This window comes from Balaenoptera musculus, chromosome 3, assembly GCF_009873245.2.
Source record: "Balaenoptera musculus isolate JJ_BM4_2016_0621 chromosome 3, mBalMus1.pri.v3, whole genome shotgun sequence".
Taxonomy (NCBI): Eukaryota; Metazoa; Chordata; class Mammalia; order Artiodactyla; family Balaenopteridae; genus Balaenoptera; species Balaenoptera musculus.
This window is the reverse complement of record NC_045787.1, coordinates 90,845,942-90,868,401: the sequence shown is the minus strand read 5'-3', so window position 1 is coordinate 90,868,401 and position 22,460 is coordinate 90,845,942. Positions and strand designations below refer to the sequence as shown.

The 22,460-nt window shown below is 37.2% G+C and overlaps 1 protein-coding gene across 6 annotated transcripts in view; it reads left to right on the top strand.

The window, feature by feature from the left end:
- Positions 1 to 22,460, top strand: part of APC (APC regulator of WNT signaling pathway) — a 136,741-nt gene that overhangs the window by 27,592 nt on the left and 86,689 nt on the right. For 4 of the 6 annotated variants that reach the window (XM_036845869.1, XM_036845868.1, XM_036845865.1 and 1 more), the window contains exon 2: positions 20,825 to 20,977. In XM_036845869.1, the coding sequence (XP_036701764.1) occupies positions 20,843 to 20,977 (135 nt within the window). In that variant the 5' untranslated portion in view covers positions 20,825 to 20,842. Of the gene's footprint in view, positions 1 to 3,063; positions 3,085 to 6,293; positions 6,394 to 20,824; positions 20,978 to 22,460 lie in introns of those variants that run through there. The other 2 variants (XM_036845864.1, XM_036845863.1) reach the window with 2 other exon arrangements.

Here is a 22,460-nt window from a genome sequence, read left to right as displayed (position 1 = left end):
CTTGGGTAAATTTATTCTTATGTATTTTATGCTTTTTTATGTAATTGTATATCTGGCATAATATTAATCATCTTTAAGAGTGCCAAAAGTATAATTAACCAAGCTGTTGTTATCAATCATTGAGGTTGTTTCTAAAATTTCACTTGTGGAAACAATACTGAGTATCTTTGAATATAAATCTTTGTGCATGTACCTGATTGTACATAAGATAGTTTCTTTTAACTGGACTTATTTCACTATAAGCATTTTAAACATTTTAAGGATTTTCAAAAGCTACTGCCTATTTTTTTAATGTATTATCTCTGACCCGCAATATTATTTTAAAATATCATTGCTTATTTAATAGGTGAAAATGATACTCTTTTGTTTTTATTTCTTTGATTCCTTAATGTAGTAGAACATATTCTGTGCATTTATTAGTCCCTATTGTTTTTCTTATGTTAATTGCTAATACATGACTAGGAAGCTTTTTGACAGGAAAAAGGAAGGTTTTTTTCCTCTGTAAGCAAATGCCTCAATCTGTATAGCACTCTGAATTAAAAGGCATTTCAAAATGGTCTCCCTATCATAGTGCAATAGGAGCTTTGATAGCAGAAGCTAGAGTGGTGCGTGGTGCTTCGCAATCCTGGCAGCACACACCAGTGCCTGGACCTCATCCTCAGAGATTCGGACTTAATGGTGTTTTTAAAACTTCTCAAGCTCCTAAAGTGATTCTACTGTGCAGCCACCTAACCTCAGAAACTTAGTCCCAAGGCTGCGCCACATTTTTTTCACTTACAGCGCCTAGGGTTTTTATTTAAAGCATTCCATTTCCTCTGTAAAAAGTTATACTTTGTACTAATATTCATTATTCAGCATTTGCTCCACTATTATTCCTTGAGAGCATCTGCATTGGGTGCCCTTTGGAGATTAATTTTAAATCATTCCTTATACTAATACTTAATGAACACCTGTTATGTACAAAATATTATGGTATACACCATGAGACGTTCAAGATAAAATCAGGTGTGGCTCTTCCCTCGGATTCTTATAGTCAGGAATGGGAAAGGAGATGTACACACAGAGCTACAATGTGTTTTTGCCATAAAAGGAGGGAACAGTGGAGGGGAGAGGAGGGTGAGGAGTCTAGGAGTCTAGGTGGGATGGTATTACTTCATGGAAATGTATGTTTAAGCTGAATCTTGATTTGGACCAATAGAGCAATTAATAATCCTTTACTTGTAAAACATATTTCATAGTTTATAAAGTTTGTTCACAGTTACACATTTGATCCTTGTAACAGCTCTATAAAATAAGCCAAACAGTTATTCTCATTTTACAGATGAAAGAGTAGCCAAGTCTTAGGATAGTTAAGTAACATCCAGAGTCACAGAGCTACAAAGTGAAAGATGCAGAACTTTAAACCTGATTCTTCAGTCTCCATATGCTGGAGCCTTCTACTGTACCACATTATAGTAAAGGCAGAAAGTTCTATGTCTAAGGTGAGTTTTAGAAATGGCTAAGTGGGGACTTCCCTGGTGGCGCAGTGGTTAAGAATCCGTCTGCCAGTGCAGGGGACACGGGTTCGAGCCCTGGTCCTGGAAAATCCCATGTGCTGCGTACCAACTAAGCCTGTGCGCCACAGCTACTGAGCCTGCGATCTAGAGTCCGCCAGCCACAACTACTGAAGAGCGCGCGCCTAGAGCCCACGCTCCGCAACAAGAGAAGCCGCCACAATGAGAAGCCTGCGCATCACAACGAAGAGTAGCCCCTGCTCGCCGCAACTAGAGAAAGCCTGAGCACAGCACAAAGACCCAACGCAGCCAAAAAATAAACAAATAAAGAAAGAAATTTATTTTTTTAAAAAAGAAATGGCTAAGTGTTTAGTTTGATTGGACTGGTATTAGGATGCAAGTTCTGGAATAGTTGAAGATAAAGCTTTAGTGTGGTAGGCAGAATAATGGCTCCCTAAAGATGTCCAGTTCCTAATCCCTAGAACCTATGAATATGTTAGATTATGTTACAAAGGGGAATTAAGGTTGCAGGTGGAATAAAGTTGCTAATGAGGTACCCTGGATTGTTGGATTATTGAGGTGGGCCAACGTAAGAACGGTTTTTAAGTCCTTAAAAGAGGGAAGAGAAGAACAAGATTCAGAGAAAGAGATAATGACAATAGAAGCAAAGTGACAGTGCTGCAAATTGAGAAGGACTCAGGCCACCACTGCTAGCTTTGAAGATGGAGGAAAAAGGCCTTGGACCAAGAATATAGTTGGTCTCTAGAACCTGGAAGGGCAAGAAAACAGATTGACCCTTAGAGCCTCCTGAAAGAAGTAGAGCCCTGCAGACACCTTGATTTTAGCTCAGTGAGACCCATTTTGGACTTCTGAACTACAAAACTGTAAGATAATAAATTTTGTTGTTTTAAGCCACTAAATTTGTGGTAATTTGTTATGGCGGCCATGGAAAACTTAATACATGTAGGAAGCCTTTTAGCGTAGGCAGTCTACAATTAAACTCCAAACTATCTCACTTCCACTGTCAGTAACAGAATGCCGTGAAATATTCTTGAGCAGGGGTGTAAAAGTCTATTTTGATATTTGCTGATTAGAGAGGAGAAAGATTGGAGGGAAAAACACTAAGATTCTATTATTGGTGCTAGAAACATTTCTTTTGAGAAACTTCTGCTTTTTGAGGTAACACAGAACACATCTATATGTCTGGCTTGTAGAAGACCATGCATATATCTCTCACTTAGTTTATACATCACTAAAAATTCAATTTCCATCGCAACATTTCAGCTCCTTCCCATGTCCCAGGAGAAGTACAGAAACACTGGGAGAATTGGTCTTCGGTCTTTGACCCACTTTATTCTGTTCTTAGGATTTTTTGTCATACCCTAACCCAGTATGAATCTGAAGACTGGAAGATTTTTAAATGAATTTGAGCTTTATTTGGTTGCTTAGCACCTGGAGAACTTGCATTAGCATGTGCTTTTACAATACATAATTATTATTTTTAAAGAAAAAAACTTTTGTTGATGTCTTTGTAGGCATAAATCGATTCTGTTCTGCTATCAATGTATCTGAGGTCTCCAGTAAAGAAAGAGTTAAGTATTGAAGTACGAGTTGAGATAACTGAATTCAGAGCACTGATTTTAACTCATTTTATTCTAGTTGATATTGTTGCCCATATTCTTGTCAGTTTTTAAAATCACAAGTCTTAAATTAGGCCTAACATGTTCATGTTAAAATAGAATGCAGGATTTAAGACATTAAGAATCCTATTATTTCTATTGAGTCATCAATTTTTTTTTTAAGTTACAGAAGTTTCAGAGGTTATTTATTTTTTTAACATGAACTATGTGTTCATATTTATAACATTTACTTAGTAATATTTATTAAAAACAGTAAAGCTAATCATAATGAGCACAGATACTTGAAATCAGGGGCACGTTTGTCAGTACAGTCTTATAATAACCTTAATGTACAATTTATTTCTGTAGTAAATTTTGATCAGAAAATACTTTTAATGCATACATATGTATGTAGCCTGAATGATAACATTTTTATATAAATAGGGATGGCAGGAGCTTTATTCTGAGATACATATAAACCTAGTAGCACAAATTAATGCTTCAGTGACCTCCATTGTTTTCAAATTTGGTCTAAAACATTTTGATTGTATATGTTTTTAATTGTTTTAAAAATAGCTAAGTATATATTTTTTTTTTTAGCTACTTTATTTATTTATTTTATTTTATTTTTGGCTGTGTTGGGTCTTCGGTTCATGCGAGGGCTTTCTCTAGTTGAGGCAAGTGGGGGCCACTCTTCATCGCGGTGCGGGGACCGCTCTTCATCGCGGTGCACGGGCCTTTCACTATCGCGGCCCCTCCCGTTTTGCGGGGCACAGGCTCCAGACGCGCAGGCTCAGTAGTTGTGGCTCACGGGCCCAGCTGCTCCGTGGCATGTGGGATCTTCCCAGACCAGGGCTCGAACCCGTGTCCCCTGCATTAGCAGGCAGATTCTCAACCACTGCGCCACCAGGGAAGCCCTAGCTAAGTATATTTTTAATACAAAATTCAAATCAAACTTTTGTGGAATCTGAGAAAACTGGTTTGAAAATTTTACTGAACAAATTCAGTTGGCCACATTGTAAAATGTAAAGTTTTTAGATTGGCTTGCTTTTTGATTGATTTGAGTGTTATTGATTGGTGAACATATAATGGTCATAGCTTTCTTTAAAATTTTGTCATTTGAAACACTGTTACAACACATGTAATAAAAATTTAGACAAATATTTTGGCTACAAACTGGTATACTAAATAATAGCTTGAGTCATAGTCTGAGTCAAGAGTAATAGAGTTGTTTCTTAGGGTACTAAGTTATTTTAGGAGCTTCTAAAATGTATTCTTTGTTTAGAAGGGTACTTTTCCTTTCCAGAAGTTTTAGGCCTTATGAGAAATTATCTATTCAGAATTTGTCACAAATAGTTGATGACTGTATAAATAAGTCCTGTTCAATGAATCATGCACTTTCAGTAAGAGAATGTTGAAAGCCTTTTGTAAAACTAAGTCATCTTGACAAAAGAGATATTTAAGATAGAACCAAATTGATTTATGTTTCCTTTATTTCAAATATCAAGGGAAAGTGTTTCTAAAAATATTTAAATTTTTATATAATATATAATTTTTCTACTTACTAGTAAATTACTAGTAATATGTGATTGATGTTGGTTCATTTGTTCATTCAACAAATATTTAGGGGGTATTTGCTATATATTAGGCATTATAATACAGAGATAAAGAAAAAATATCCAAAAGCAGAAAGGAAAAGCAGAAGTCATTCCATAATCCCACCTTCCATGGATAACCACTGCGAACATCCATTGTGTGTACATCTACGAGCATTTTGCTATTTGTCTATTACTTTTCTAATTTATACCATTTTTAATAAAATGAAATTGCTCCAAGTGTGCTGTTTAATAGCTTGCTTGCTGCTTTTCATGCTATTAATTTGAAAAATTAAAAGATTAGAGTAAATACATTTCATTAAAAAACCTAAAGTTAAGTATCCTTTTAAATTTGAAATAGATCATGAAAACTGATTCCACCCCCATCCCCATTTAAACAGAATTTAAATCCACTTTAAATTCTTGGCAATTTGGATTTTGTCCTTTTAACTCATAAAAATTAGTAATTCAAGGACTTCCCTGGTGGCACAGTGGTTAAGAATCCGCCTGCCAATGCAAGGGACAAAGGTTCGAGCCCTGGTCTGTGAAGATTCCCATATGCCGCGGAGCAACTAAGCCCGTGCGCCACAACTACTGAGCCTGCACTCTAGAGCCCGCGAGCCACAGCTACTGAGCCCACATGCCACAACTACTGAAGCCCGCGTGCCTCGAGCCCGTGCGCCGCAACAAGGGAGGCCACTGCAACGAGAAGCCCACGCACCGCAACGAAGAGTAGCCCCCGCTCACCACAACTAGAGAAAGCCCGCGCGCAGCAATGAAGACCCAGTGCAGCCAACAATAAAATAAATTTATTTTAAAAAATTAGTAATTCAAACTTCACTTGGTTAAATTTAAGTGAAATGCAGAATTTGCATTAAAATATTTAAGTCTCAGATTAGTAGTGACTAACAGCATTTACTGTGTCAGGGTCTGCTCTAGATACTGCTTCCTATATATTAACTTCTCTATTCAACATTTCTACTCCCGTTTTGCTGGGGAAATGAAAGTGACTAAAGTCACACAGCTAGTAAGTGACGGGAGCAAAGATTCAGTCCAGAGTGTGTGGCTCCCATGATTCTGATCTCAACTACTCTACTGTACTGCCACCATAGCTTTTCTGGAGACTGTATTTTTAATTCAAACACAGTTCCAGTGATTTACCTAACAAATCGGTGATACGTAATGTAAAATTATTCGTTTTAATACATTTAGTAAAATTCTGTTTCTCTGTGTTGCAAGCATGTAAATCTTAGCGAATGAGATGTAATTTATTACCCACCCACCGCCTGTATCTTGTGCTAATCTTCCTGCGCCGTGGGCCTCCCCCACCCGCACCCGCATTATGCTTGTCCGCTTCCATCAGCTCCAGTGGGTTGCCCGGAGGTGGAGTCGGTGAGCACTAAGTGCGGGCTAGGGCTCGGAGCCGTGGGGTGGGGCGGGGCGGGGCCCTGTGTCCTGCTGCGGAGTGCGGACGGAGTGCGGAGTGCTGTGGAGTGCAGGTCGGGAAGCGGAGCGTGAAGCAGCTGTGTAATCCGCTGGATGCGGACCAGGGCGCTCCCCTTTCCCGTCGGGGACCCTCCGATTGGCTGGGCGTGGGCACACGTGACCGACATGTGGCTGTATTGGCGCAGCCCGCCTGGGTGTCACTGGAGACGGAATGGAGGTGCTGCTGAGCTCGGAAATGGGGTAGGTGCTGGAGCTACGATGGCCCGGCTAGCTGCCGGGGGAGAAGGAGGCGATTTTCCCTTGCACTGCCTAAAGCCGATGGTCTTTCCTTGGCACAGGGTCTGATGCCACATGCCAAGCGAGGAGGCAGGGGCGTCTCCCCCCCACCCCCCCACCCCCCATTGCAGCACAGGAGATGGATTTCCTGTGCTTCTGATCCAGGGTTTTTGACAGAAGAGGAAGAAGGGGGGGAGGGGTGGGAGTGTTAAGGGGAGTCTGGTGAGAAAGAGCTGTTTTTGAAGCTAGAAGGAGGTTTTGTTTTTATAATGCATGTTGACAGAGTCGAGTGGAATAACAGTATCTAAGGAAACGGGTAGAGGACAACAAAGAATGGAGCATATTCATGGCGAGGAGCAAAAGCTTTAGCCCACTGAAAGGCTGCTTTTCCTCCCTGGCCACAAGGACACATGCAGCGGTAGCCAGGAGAGGGGTTACGAAGCTGCTGCTGATGGCTGTTACGAACCTAGTGGAAAGGGCTCCTTGGGAGAGGAGGAAGAGGTGGAGGCAGGAACTGCAGAGCTTCAGTGGTGGTTTTGGTTGATCCGTGAAATTTGGGTTACCAAAAGTGCCTGCTTTTGCAGTTCTAAGTGAACTGCCAGTGTATAGGGTGGCAAAAAGATACCAGTGTCTTTGTTAGTTTTAAGATGCAATGGTAGTGCCTTTTTTGCAGATGACTGCAGCAGTGCTTTTCTCCTTCCCAGGCTGGAAAGATAACTGCAGAGGAATAAGAACCCTTGCAGCAATGCTGGCGGTAGAAGTCTATTTACAAAAAGCCATAGTTTATAATTACAACCTGGATAGAAAGAATAACTTAGTTTTTTAAAGTAGGAAGAATATCAGGCTATGAATGTTTTGACAGTGGAATTTATCAGACACTTTGATTCTATATCACAAAAGAGATGCTCAAATTCTTTGCTTTAAATAAATCCTATAGGAAATCTTAATAAATTATGTATGAAGCAGTGGATCTTTTCCTTTGTTAGTATAGCTTTATGCTATTAATTAGGTTACTCAAGAGTAAATCACTTTATAATGTAAATCACTTTGTGAAAAGTTACAGTGATAAATTTTTCATAGGCTTAATATTTAAGGTCTGTGTTTATTAAGTAATTTTTTATTACTCTGGTCAGTTTTAGATATCATTGAATAAAGTCTATAGGCAAATATTTCAAATTAAAGCAGTATGATTTTTCTTTTAGGTATATTTCTGTTTAGTGAATATTCATAAGATATACTCTTGATATAGAGTGTTTCCGTTGCACTGTATTTTTGTTTCATTAAATGTCTAAAAGCAAGTTTTCAGATTGAGTACAGTTTTAAATGCCTTATCTTTATGCCTATTTATGGTAGCCAGCTTGTCACATCTCCCTACTCTCTGAACAGGATGGCAGTGGCTTTATAAAGCCCTCCAGGATCAATGTCTCTTAAGTAGTGTTTATGTAATAGAAAGTCTTGAAAGAACCTATAATTTTTGTTTCAGTAATTTTTTTCAAGATAATAAGGAATTGGACTTGAATAAAATTAGACTATGTAAAGTTTTCACTGATAAATAAGCGATTTTATTCTTTATTTTTAAAACTATTTTTGCTTTAAGAATTATTTAGTCATGGGTATCAGGGTTAATAGTTCTTAGGATCTCTTTTTAAAATCTTATGGAAACTGTACCTAGAATTAAAGGTGTTGCATTAAATTTTCAAGTGAAATTTATTTATTTTTTGTTTTTTGCAGTTTATCCAAATTTTCCAGAAGATCCTTCAAGAAACTTTTTTCAATAATTTAAAAAAATTTTTTCAAGTGAAATTTAACAGCTAATACCATTCATTTCTTTGAACTCCAATTGGTATAGTTTTTGAGAGTTTATGATTCTTATTTTTACATAAATTATCTTATTTTATGATTTAAACAGCTCAATGTAGCATTATTTTCATTTTAATGTTAGATTATTCCTAATTGCATATGTTGTGACTTTATCCAAGGTCATGTATTATATAGGGATGTAAAGAACATAAGTCTTCTATTTTGTTCTAACTCTATGAGACTATCATCTTATTGATCAACTTAAACTCAACTAAACAGAACAGTATTAGATTGAGATATTTTTTGGAATTAAATAAGAAATAAAGAACTAAAGTAAGAAAAGTTGATTTCTTTCCCCTTATATTATGAAATACCTAATATAAGACTGTACTGTTGGCTTTAGTGGTCTTTGAAATTATTCATTGTTAGTTGATATTGCCAGAATTGAGCTATTAAGGAGTTCAAAGGTTAAATATTCATAAGTAGGTCTATGAACTGAATCAAAGCTATTAATTGCAGTCTTTTCATGCATTGCTCTTTGGATTATTATTTTACCATTTTTCTCTCTTTTTTTTTTTTTTTTTTTTTTACTAATTTTACATAATTTAACAGTCCTTTTATATTAAATGTTCTCTTTAATTTTGACCTCCCTCTTTTTTTTTTTTTTTTTTTTGGTACTACACTCTGGAATTTTACATAGCACATAATATAGGATAGGGCAATATAATATAGAAAAGATGACTTGAGGAAATACATTCACTACACATTTGAGTACCTACTAAATGCCAGACCTATAAAGGTTCAGAAGAATCAAATAAGACATGGAAGCTAACCTCTAAGAAACTTACAATAGAACTATGTGAAATATTATTGCTATTGCATTGAAAACACTGATTGCTTTGGCTACTCCTAGGATCTTTAAAGATTTATATCATCTAAAATGTCTTCTAACTGAAAGAATGTGGTGGTTTGCTCTTTGAAACACCATGCCTTGTAAAATCTGCTTGGAATAGCAGATAATTCTGAAAAGCAAATTACTTTTGAAGTATTAAGTGCCTTGAATGTAAAATGAGGTTAGATGAAGTGATTTCTAGATGTTCTAGTTCTAATAGTCAATAATCTGTGGTTCTTGATTTCTGTAAGTTCACCTCTTAGAAGGAAAGCTACCTAGACGGTTTCTTGTTTTGGTATAGGTGACATCTCACATGTTATGTAATAGATATGTTCTTGAACATTGTTTTTGTAAATCAAATCATGACATCATCAGTCCATAAAAGGCAAGCCTTCTCCCCTTTATTCCCAGGCCCTATTCCCACTCCCCTTATAGGCATTCATTCACATATGTTCTTAAATATGCGTTAATTCTTGTGAAATATTTAGCATTTTGTCTTTTTTATAATTAATGAGGGTTTTTTTAATTGTGGTAAAATATACCTACATAAAATTTACCAGCTTAACCATTTTTAAGTGTATATATAGTTCTGTGGCATTAAGTACATTCATATTGCTGTGAATGTATCACAGTCCATCTCCAGATCTTTTTCACATTCCCCAACTGAAACTCTACCTAGTAAACACTAACTCTCCGTTTTCTCCTGCCCCCCAATTCCTGGCAACCACCATTCTGTTTTCTTTCTCTATGAATTTGACTTCCCTAAGAACCTCATATAAGATATGTCTTCAGGTTTCATCCATGTTGTTGCATGTGTCAGAATTTCCATCTTTTTTGAGGCAGAATAGTATTCCAGTGTATGTATACCACATTTTGTTTATCCATTCATTTTTCAATGGACACTTGGGTTGCTTCCACCTTTTGGCTTTTGTGAATAATGCTACTCTGAACATGGATGCACAAATATCTGTTTTTGAGTTCCTACTTTCACTTCTTTGGGGGTATGTACCCAAATTTATGTTTTTAATTTACATAACTTTTGAACATTTTTAACTCGATACTGTTTTTAAGACCTATTTTACTTTATGTCCATGTAGTTTGTGGTTCTAACGCTGCTATCTAATGTTCTGTAGTGTCTTATCAGATGTGAAGGTCCTAGGTTTTTTCCAAATCTCTTTACCACAAACTTTGCTGTGGTGTACATTCTTGTATATGACTTCTTATGGACTATTTTAGTTACATATCGGTGTACAATAAATTACCCCAAATCTTAGTGGCTTAAACAACAAATATTTATTACTTTAGAGTTTCTCTGGGGCAGAAATTCAAGAATATCTTAATTGGGTATATGGTTCAGAATCTCTCATGAAGTTACAGTTAAGATGTCAGCCAGGGCTACAGTCATCTGAAGGCTTGACTGGACTGGAGGATGCACTTCCTAGATGGCTCACTCACAGTCTGTTTCTCATGGCCTCGCTTCTTTTCCATGGGTCTCTACAAGGGGCTGCCTGAGAGTCTTCATGACATTGCAGCTGGCTTCCCCAGTGATCCCAGAGAGAAAGAGCAAGAAGGAAGCCATTTATGACATAGCCCATCACTTCTACCGTATTCTTTGTATTAGAAGTGAGTCACTAAGTCCAGCCCACACAAGAGGAGATGAATTAAGCTCCACTTTTGAAGGTATAAGGTCAAAGAAATTGTGGATCTATTTTAAGATCACTACGCAGTCAGTGAGATTTCACTGAAATTTATTCTTTGGAGAGGGATCACTGGATCATAGGAAATTTTTGGTATTGCTATTGTAACAAATTATCACAAACTTAGTGTTTAAAACAACCCAAATTTATTATCTTGCAACCCTGGAGATCAGAATTCTGAAATGGTTTCCATTGGACCAAAATCATAATAGCAGCAGTGCTGTACTTCCTTCATAGACTATCTGGAGAATCCATTTCCTTGCTTTTTTCCAGCTTCTAGAGTCCAGCTGCATTCCTTGGCTCATGGCCTCTTCCTCCATCTTTGTGCGAGCAGCACAATAAATCTCACTCTGACTCCGACCCCCTTTCTGTCTTCACATATCCTTCTCTGACTCTGAGTTTTCTCTCCTTCTTATAAAACCCTGTGATTACAGTAAGTCCACCCATATAATCCAGGAAAATTTGCCCATATTAAGAGCCTTTACTTGTTCACATCTGCAAAGTCCCTTTAGCCTTGTAAGGTAACATATTCACTGGTCTCCAGGACTAGGACATGGATATCTTTGTGGGGCCACTGTTCTGTCTACTCTAGGCATACACATACAGGTCTTCATCTGTTTTCAGACATACACATACAGTTCCTTGTATTAAGCCGAAGTGGTTTTTTTAAAGTTGTATTTTTGTGAGTGAACATTACTTTTTTGGGTAAATTCAGATTTTCCAGATTTGTTTATAGTATGGTATACAATGGTGACTAAGATAGTAAGCAGATATCCAATGAAGAATATTGAAATATATATTCCACTAGCTATTTTTAGATTCTTGGTTTTATTATCATTAATTAAATGATAAATTATCTGTCAGTATGTTAGCTACTAATGACATTGTTTATAATAGAAACTGAGAAACGTTAAAGCAACGTGACTTTGTACCTTTTAGCCTTGTTATCGTACCATTTCTGTGGGTTCTCTATCCAAATCTCATCTTCTTCACACTGTGAAGATAGCTAGCCACAATGAAGCTCCAGTCCATATTTGTGCCCTTACCTCCAATTTTCTCAGCAAGGTGTGACTCCCATAGACTCTATATCAATCTTTTGGACCCAAACTTGCCTCTGAATTGTAGGTAATTTGTATCGTAGCATGGGTCCCCTGTAAGTCAGAATCTTGAGACAAGGCCTTGTGCGAAATACTTGCTTTGGGAAGTGATCCAGGGAACAGGAGTAGTGGCTTAGAAAGTGTTAAATAGCGAAGAGGGACAGCCAGTATAAGTATATGTTCTCAAGTTGGTCACCACTTTGGATAATTTGGAAAGTCCTGAAAGCTGGGACTTTTAGAGAAGCCATATAAAATTGTCCATCTAAGGAAAAGAATTATATTTACTAGCTCCCATTCCCCTTTAGTCAAGGATTGTCCCGACAAGTGTTCACTCTTTTATAGGCTGTATATGCATGAATGCTGGGGACCCACACTGGGGTGTCACTGAGACTAGAACAGAAAGCAAAAGGATACCTGACAGCCGTTGTGCTGTCAGTTTATCTCTTGCAGTGAGCTGATTGATGCGGCAATGACTAGAGTTAAAGTGAGCCAAGAGAATGTAAGATGAGACACAAACGTCTGATTTATTTGTATATGGATCCTATTTCCCCTTCCTACTGGAATACTACCCATTTGCTAGTTAATAAGATACTTGAGAATAAGGAACATGTCAATTTATCTTTTCCCCTGTGTTGTAGAGCTGCTGTGACAGAGTACCACACACTCGTGGCTTAAAATCATAGAACTGTATTCTGTCCCACTTCTGGAGGCTGGAAGTATAAAACCAGAGCGTCAGCAAAGTTGATTCCTTTTGGAGACTCCGAGAGAGCATCTGTTCCGTGCCTTTCTCCCTAGCTCGTGGTGGTTGCTGGCAGTCTTCGGCATTCCTTGGTTTGCAGCTGCCTCACTCCAGTCTCTGCCTCCGTTGTCACTTGGCCTTTTTCCTGTGTCTCTGTGTTCACTTCCTCACGTGGCCTTGTTTTAAGTGTACCAGTCATTGGATTTAGGGCCCACCCTAATCCAGTAAGACTTTATCTTAACTTGATTACAGCTGCAAAGACCCTGTTTCCAAATGAGGTCACTTTTCACAGGTACCAGGGATTAGCTACCTGTGACTCAATGTATCATTTTGGGAAACACAATTCAACCCACAAAAATCTCCTTATAATACTTGCACGGTGTCTTGTGAATAATAAGTTCTCAAATGTTTGTCGATTTGAATCGCATAGAGAGAAATCCATCATCTTACTCTTTTAATGGGAAAGTCATCCTGGACATTCTCTGAATCTGTGCCCTCTTTTTTCTCTTCTTTGCTCTCCATGGCTGTTTATTCTTGCATGTATTTATCTTTTTGTGGCTGTCACTGAGTAAAGCATTTTGGGAATTACAAAAGCTAAGTACTAGATACAAACCTTGTTTTAAAGGGAGAAAACAAAACTTGCCAAAGTAAAGTGGAATAATTAGAGAACAGTTAAGCCAAGTTGTATAGTATTTACTGTACAATCAGCAGGAAGACTCATTACTGGCTGGCTGTAGGAGACAGGAAGGTTTTTTGTTTTGTTTTTTTTTTTAAATTCACATTCTTTTTATTTATTTATTTATTTATGTATTTTATGACTGTGTTGGGTCTTCGTTTCTGTGCGAGGGCTTTCTCTAGTTGCGGCAAGCGGGGGCCACTCTTCATCGCGGTGCGGGGACCACTCTTCATCACGGTGCGCGGGCCTCTCACTGTCGCGGCCTCTCTTGTTGCGGAGCACAGGCTCCAGACGCGCAGGCTCAGTAATCGTGGCTCACGGGCCCAGTTGCTCCGTGGCATGTGGGATCTTCCCAGACCAGGGCTCGAACCCGTGTCCCCTGCATTGGCAGGCAGATTCCCAACCACTGCGCCACCAGGGAAGCCCCAGGAAGGTTTTATGTAAGGCAACAGAATTGGGCCTTAAAGGATAGCAAAGCAGAGGGGAAAAGGATGGGGCATTCAAAAAAGGAGATGAATTATGAGCAGAAGTACAAAATAGTTTGTATGGAATGGTGAAGAGGGAATTACTTAAGGAGAAGGGTTATACTGGAACTTAATAGAAAATAAGTTTGGAACATAGACTGGTATCGGGTACACCAGGTCATGAAAGTCCTGTAGAGGTCTTACATGGTCTTAGGAGCATGAGCATTGGGAACAAATATGAGTTTGAATCCTGGTTTAGCCACATGATCTGTGTTTTTACGAAAATTATTTGCCATTTTGAAGTCCCAGCTTCCTTAACTCTAAAATGGGAAGTGATACCTACCTCACAGTTGGGAAGATTAAATTACATATATATTAATATATGGTACTTATTGTATTACATGACATATTGTAAATATGCAATAAATGGTAGGGTTTCTAAATTTCACCTATCAAGTACAAAAATTAACAGATATGCAGAGGATTTAAATAATATGCTACAGTCAATAAATAGGTATATAACTTTGAGGACTTTGTACACTTTTTCCTTTTTTTAAATTTCAGTGAGCTATTTATGAAAATTAGTCATGTTCTTGACTACAAGGCAAACCTTAAAAAATTCAGAATGGTAACATTTGTAGGCAACAATCTCCAATCAATCTAATAAACAATAAATCAGTGGCAATAAAAAGATGACTCACAAGTCATCTTATACACCTAATAATTGAGAAGAATCTTTGAAGTATCCCTGAGTCAAAGAGGAAATCAGTATTAAAATTATGAATTATCAAGAAATAGAGGCGGAAACATTTTATACTAAAACCTATGAAACATGGCTAAAGCTGTATCAAGAAGAAAATTAGTACCTTAGGGACTTCCCTGGTGGTGCAGTGGTTAAGAATCCGCCTGCCAATGCACAGCACACGGGTTCAAGCCCTGGTCCAGGAAGATCCCACAGGCCGCAGAGCAACTAAGCCCGTGTGCCACAACTACTGAGCCTGCGCTCTAGAGCCCGCGAGCCACAACTACTGAGCCCATGTGCCACAACTACTGAAGCCCACGCGCCTAGAGCCCGTGCCCTGCAACAAGAGAAGCCACAGCAATGAGAAGCCCGTGCACTGCAGCCAAGAGTAGCCCCCACTGGCCGCAACTAGAGAAAGCCCGCGTGTAGCAACAAAGACCCAGTGCAGCCAAAAATAAATAAATAAAATAAATAAATTTATAAAAAACAAAGAAAAGGTTGGAATACTTTGTTCCTCAAATGTTTGGTAGAACGTGTCTGTAAAACCATTTGAATCTGGAATTTTTTCTGTTAGGAGAAGGAAAGGGGAAATATTTAACTGCTGCTCCAGTTTTTCAATTGTTGCAGAACTTTTAAGATTTTCTTTATCTTCTTGAGTCAGTTCCCCCCACCTTTGAATTTTGTTCATTTTAAATGTTTGGGCTCTTCTCTCTCTCTAATCATAATCAGTCTCTTCAAAAAACCAACTTTTTGCTCTGATCTTCAAACTTTACACAAAGATGTACAATGAAAAGGAAAGCTTCTTCTCAGCAGACCTGAGACCGTTTTTTCCAGAGGCAGTGACTGTACTTTTGTATATCCTTTCAATGACAATTTTATCTTTATACAATCCTTTTATTTTTTACCAGAACAAGATGGACAGTATGAGACATAGTGATCTGTACTCTTTTTTTGATTTCTCCCCCTTTTTTTGTTTGTTTTTACATCAACCTCGTTCTTTTTAATGCCAATGTAATATTCCACTGCATGGATGTATCCTATTTATTTGAAAGTAGTTAAGCTTTTATACCAAGTAAAAACTTTCGCATTTGTTTAAAGGAACCTAAGAACCCGATCTGTCACTCCTAGTCTAGTAATAGACATCATCACTTCAGAGCTCCGACAGGCCCTCCATGTGCCTTACCCATTAACTAATCAGTTAAAATTAAAATGTTCATTTGCTCCATAATAGCCTCCTTGGAAGCAGGTATATTCCATTTAAGTATCTTTAGTTAAAAACAGAACTGTTTCTATGATTTAAATGCCACGTAATGTTCTTAAACATTTAAATCCCTGTTTCTTTTGTAATTTACCCTGGTGTGTAGTATAAGGAAGGGTGCAGTTTTGTCTGTTTCCTCACGGCTGTCCTGTTTCCATTGTCGTTTATTTAAAGTTAATCTTTTCACATGTGTTTGAGATGCTACCTTTATTATGAATAAATTTACATATATTTACTTCTGGAATTTAAAAAAATGTGTTCCCTTGGTTGATCTATTCATCTGCCAATATCATAGCTTTTTTTTTTTTCTTTTAAATTTTATTTATTTTTTGGCTGCATTGGGTCTTCGTTGCTGTGCACAGGCTTTCTCTAGTTGTGGCGAGTGAGGGCTACTCTTCATTACGGTGTACGGGTTTCTCATTGTGGTGGCTTCTCTTGCTGTGGAGCACGGGCTCTAGGCGTGCAGGCTTCAGTAGCTGCAGCACGTGGACTCAGTAGTTGTGGCACACGGGCTTCAGTAGTTGTGGCGTGTGAGCTCAGTAGTTGTGGCTCTCGGGCTCTAGAGTGCTTAGTAGTTGTGGCGCACGGGCTTAGTTGCTCCGCAGCACGTGGGATCTTCCCGGACCAGGGCTCGGACCCATGTCCCCTGCATTGGCAGGCGGATTCTTAACCACTGCGCCACCAGGGAAGTCCTATTATGGCTTTTTAAAGCCTTTTTATTTTTAAATAACTTTGGACTTACAAAAGAGTTGGAAAAATAATAGAGAGTTCCCATGTACCCTTCACTTAGCTTCTCCTAATGTTAACATCTTACATATCCATAGTATAATGATCAGAACTAAGAAATTAACTTACTGGTACAGTACAGTTAACTTCATACTATTTTACTTATAATGGCTTTGTACAGTAATTTAGTATGTGGTAGGTGTACTCCTATTCTTCTCTTTTCATGTTTTCCCTTTATTGCTTGTTTGTTTTTTTCAGTTTTCTAGCTGCAGAAAACAAAATAAAAACCAGTCTTACATAATATTTATATTGGGACCATATAAAATTTATATATTAACTTAGGGAGAAATGACATCTTTATGATACTGAATCTTTACGTACACAAACAAGGTATGTCTTTCCATTTGTTGAAATGTACCTTTGTGTCTTTCAGAAGCGTTTTATAGTTTTCCTCATAATATGTTTTGAACTCTTTGTTCAGTTTATGCCTGTGTTTTTTTTTTTTATTATAAATAAGATCTTTTCTTCCATTTCATCTTCTATCTGGTTTCTCTTTGCACATATGAAGGAAAGATTTCTGTATATTTTGTACTACACTAAATTACTAGACTATCTTGTTGTAATATTTAGTTGATTCTTTTGGATATTCTAGGTATATAATTATATCATCTGCCAATAGTATTCCTTTCTAATTTCATTCTTTAATTGTGTTGACTGGTATAATGAGTAAGAGTGGTAAAAATGGGCTTTACCTTAGTTTAGCAATATAGTATATCCAGTGTTTCCATATTCTGTGGTACTGGCTTTGGGCTGCTATATATTGTTTTAAAAAAAAAAGTGTCCTATTATATTCAGTATTTTCAACAAAACTGGACATTGAATTTGTAAAGCATCTTTTCATCACCTTTGGCATGATAATATTTTTCTTCTGTGTAGACCTATTAATATGTTGAATAATGTCAATTTTATAATAGTGATTTTTGTTGTAAATTTTAGGTTTTCCATCTCTTTTTGTTGTTAGTTTTTTTTTTTTAATTATTTATTTATTTATGGCTGTGTTGGGTCTTCATTTCTGTGCGAGGGCTTTCTCTAGTTGTGGCAAGCGGGGGCCACTCTTCATCGCGGTGCGCGGGCCTCTCACTGTTGCGGCCTCTCTTGTTGCAGAGCACAGGCTCCAGACGTGCAGGCTCAGTACTTGTGGCTCACGGGCCCAGCTGCTCCACGGCATGTGGGATCTTCCCAGACCAGGGCTCGAACCCATGTCCCCTGCATTAGCAGGCAGACTCTCAACCACTACGCCACCAGGGAAGCCCTGTTGTTAGTTTTGATAAATTACATTTTCTAGTAAATTGTCTGTTTCATTTAGTTTTCAAATTTATTTACATAGAATTGAGCAAAGTAGTCTTTTATAACTCTTGGTTTCTTCTCTTTCTATTGGTGTTTTCCTCTTTTTTCATTACCATCTAACAGTACTGGCAAATACATCTTTTTTTAATTCATTAAAACAAAACAATAAAAGCAGTTTAACTAATTTTTTAAAAAGTGATCCCAAACTTCTTAAATTATAATAAAGAATCCTTCAGATTTAATTCTAATTGAATCCTTCAGATTTATTTCTAATTGCCTGCCTAAGCTTTTCTGCCTCCTTGCATTAATTTCTTAGGATGCTTGTAAATTTGTTTTCCAGTCAACATTTGGATAAAAATCTAAATAACAGTCCTTTTGCTTTCTTCTCCCCTACCTTACTCTTAAGGGGTGAGGATCTCTTTACTGGGTATCCTTACTGAAAAACAAATTTAGATCTTTGTATATTCTCAGTAGCGTGAAAGATTCAGAGTTTTTCCCCATTTCATGTGATAAATTTTGATATTTTTAATGATGCTGAGTGACTTTCATTTAAGATATATTTGGTATGAAATTCATGTGATTGTATAAAAGGCATTCTAAAATAAGTTTATGATTTTTTAAATTTTTCAGTAAGCAGTTTTGACTTAGGGATGGCTACAACATCCTGCAAGGATATAAGGCAAAGTATTACTCCATGAAATGTCTTATTTTTCCTGTAAAATTGTATGAAAGCACCCTGCTTTCTAAAGTAGAAATGACTTAAATGATTTGATTCTGGAGGGGGTAAAAAAAGGTGATCGAATTTTTTTTTTTTTAATATTTATTTATTTATTTGGCTGCGCCGGGCCTCAGTTGCAGCATGCGGGATCTATTTCCCTGACCAGGGATCGAACCCGGACCCCCTGCATTGGGAGCGTGGAGTCTTAACCACTGGACCACCAGGGAAGTCCCATGGTCAAATGTTTTAATTGTCCATCTGAAGGGCTGAATTCTTTTCCCTCCAGTAAAGAGCACTTTTAGTAGTCTCGTGTTCATTTTGCCCATCTGGTTCTTTTTGTGATTGTGTGAGGTTATAACCTCTGTGTCTTAGCATACTTCTGTGTACTTTGCTCTTTCTCTGTGTTATTACCTGTTCTCTTATTTTATTGTTTTAGTGGAAAATTACCTGTTAGGATTTTATTTGAAATGAAGAATTTTAGGGCTTACATTATTAAATACTGTCAGATCCCCACTTCTGTCACATGGTTTTTAATGTGCTCTTTCCAGACCTGCTTATTAATGGTATGGTGTAAAACAGATAAGTGACCCCACCTATGAATTTCTCCCTTGTTTTTGAGACATCTCTGTCCTTTTCAAGAGGGTGAATTATTCTTCACCTCCTGTCCATTGGTTGGGGGACTGGGGCTTACAACAATAGATCAACAGTAGGTCTTACTAAGGAAGTTATGTTTCAAGTGTATTTTCGTAATATAACTTACACAGCACTTTTATTTTTAGACCCTCCTTTTGTTTCTTAATTCTAACAATATCCCTGTAAATTATATTAGAACAGGTAGTAAATGTCCATTGTACAAGTGGTGAAATGAATTACAATGAAGGGGCAAAGGTAAAAACAGGACCAAGACTGAAATTAAGACCCAGATCTCCAAATACAAGTCATTCTTTTCAGCAGTAAAGACTTTTGTGAGTGATCCCCACCTCCTCCCAGGATTCTGTTTCCTCCTCAGGAGACGGTGGGTTGCACCAGGTTTATCATTGACTCTAGCCGTTCGAGAACAGACGAGACCTGAGTCCTTATATTTCCCTTGTTAGGGACCTTCCAGTTGCTGAACCCCCAATATTGTAATGACTAGCCAGTGTTATAATTTGTCTGCCTTATTTTGTGTAGTGGATTTTTATTACAGAAATATTTTTCTTAATGTCCAGATCTTTAAGTATTCCTTGAGTACAAACTTTGTTATACTTTTTAGCTTTTAAATATAGGTAGAATTTTATTTATTCCTAAGTGAGTTTGGGATTAAACTAAAAAGAGAATCTGGGTCTTTGAAACTTGGTTAGTCTGAACGTAACTCCTAGCATTCTCTAATTCTTCAGGCCAAGGACCTCTTATTACCTGGCTATCTTCTATATCTTTCTTTTCTCCCCTCTTCTTTCATAGTCACATAATTAATAGCCAGGCTCTTCTTCACTTCTCTTTGACAGTCTCCACTCCTAAAATCATCAGTTTTCTTTAAGTGTCTTTCAGCCTCAGTCTGAACACAGTGGGTCCCAAGATGCATATGCCATAGCATGGCCTGTTATATTCATCCTTCTGGATGACTGTATTAGAATTTATACTAGTAATTATTATCATCTTTCTATCCAAAAGATTTGAAGTCTCAATCTAAACTTCTCCCTTGTGTCCATTTTGTTAATGACTGCCTTTTTAATGAGGCCTTCTTGGAACTTCATACTTCCCTATGGATAATGTTTAAGACCAGCCTTTTATCAAATGAAAAGTGGTAGAATGCAATACCTAATCTCATTAATCCATTCTGGCTTTAAAATTATGTGACTATTGGACAAAATCCAGAAATATATTAATATTACCAATATAAATAAATTTCTTATCAATGATTATATTTCCTAAGTCTTGCCATTTAAAATATCTTTAAAACCTTGGAAAAATTCTAACCTGATAGAAATCTCATCCACCTGTGAAAAGACAAATGTTTTCAAACACTACTGAAGTGCTCTTCTATTTTAGTCCTATCTGTCTTTAATTAAGACCCCAGTATTTCATCCTCTTAGAAAGATGGTGCTAGTTGCACAGTATTGTTTTGAGATGGAAACTACTACATAAACACAATTCTTCTTATTAAGTGTCTCCAGGGTTTTGTTTCTTTATCCCTTTCTTTGTAAACAAGCAGCCACTATATTTTTAGTAGTGAATTTCAAAATCCTTTTTAACCTTATAGGTCCAAGGGTAGCCAAGGATGGCTGCAGCTTCATATGATCAGTTGTTAAAGCAAGTTGAGGCACTGAAGATGGAGAACTCAAATCTTCGACAAGAGCTAGAAGATAATTCCAATCATCTTACAAAACTGGAAACTGAGGCATCTAATATGAAGGTATCAAGACTGTGACTTTTAATTGTAGTTTATCCATTTTTATTCAGTACTCCTTTCTGTAAACTTGGGATTAGACACTTCACTTACTTAAAAGTGTGTTGTAAGTTAAACAGTAATATGTAAACTCTTCCTTGCAAAAGTTAACATTTATATTTTTAAACAAAATGTTTTGAATTCATCCAGCAAATCATATAAAGAAAATGATTGTAAAACCCCAGTGACTCATTAGTTAGTTCTTAGTTATTTTTAAGCTTAAAAATAAAAGGCCAACTTAACCATCACTATAGTGAGGCTGGGTGTTCTGTGTAATTCATAGAAACTAACCTCACAACCTTAGAATATATCTCAAGTATTAAATATTGCCATCATCCCCAACTCTCTCAGATCTTGTCTTCACTTAAGTGCTGCAATGATAGATGATCAAGAAAATCAGGGTGCCCTAGTGGGAAGAGTCCTGAACTGAAAGTCAGTACCTGGTCCTGTTCCTGGTTTTGCCATAAGCTAAACTACATACTCTAGGGTACCCTTCTAGAATTAAGTTGCCTTATTTGGAAAATACAGTCATTGCACTAGCATAGATGATTTCCATGACACCTTCACGCCCTGAAATTGGTTTCCCAAATAACATTGAAAAGCTGTGATAACCTCCACGAAAAGTTATAAAATATTAAGTCTGCACTGGGGAAAATACGTTCTAATTTCAAAATAATTAAGGTTAAAACTTTAACTGTTTTACTTTCCAGCTACTTAGGCAGATTCTCCTCTCACTGAATTTAATAACTGTATAGAATTGGAGATTCAACAAAACTGTTAACCTCCTTCTCTTTTAAAAAATTCTTCCTGCTACGTGTTGTTTCTGTGCCTTGGCTATTTTAACATCTGAGTTTCCGACCCTTTCTTCCTGTCTGCTCACTACTCTTATTCCTTATTCATTTCCTAGTCTCTTCTAGTTATTTTTCCATGCATTTTGAGGTCTTCCTTATTCTTCAAGCTTCTGTATATCACTGAACTATTTTCTCTCCTCTTTTACTTTTGTATTCATTATCATAACAGTTCAGCCTTTTACTCATATGAGCTTTTCTTTTTCTTTTTCTTTCTTTCTTTCTTTCTTTCTTTCTCTCTTTCTTGCTTTCTTCCTTTCTTCTTTTCTTTATTTCTTTCTCTCTCTCTTTCTGTCTTTCTCTTTCTCTTTCTTTCTCTCTTTCTTCCTTCCTTCTTTTCTTTCTTTCTTTCTCTTTCTCTCTCTTTCTCTCTCTCTTTCTCTTTCTTTCTTTCTCTCCCTCCCTCCCTGCCTCCCTCCCTATGTATCTATAAATCTTTTCCACTCTAATTGCTTATTTCTGTGGCAATAGCAATTGACAGATCTCCAAGATACCTACCTCAAGTCCTTTTGGAGTTTAAGTAGACTATAAAGAAACATTTTTTCTCACCACAGACTTTGGGTGACCTTAAAAACAGCTGACTCAATTATCTACTAGGTTAA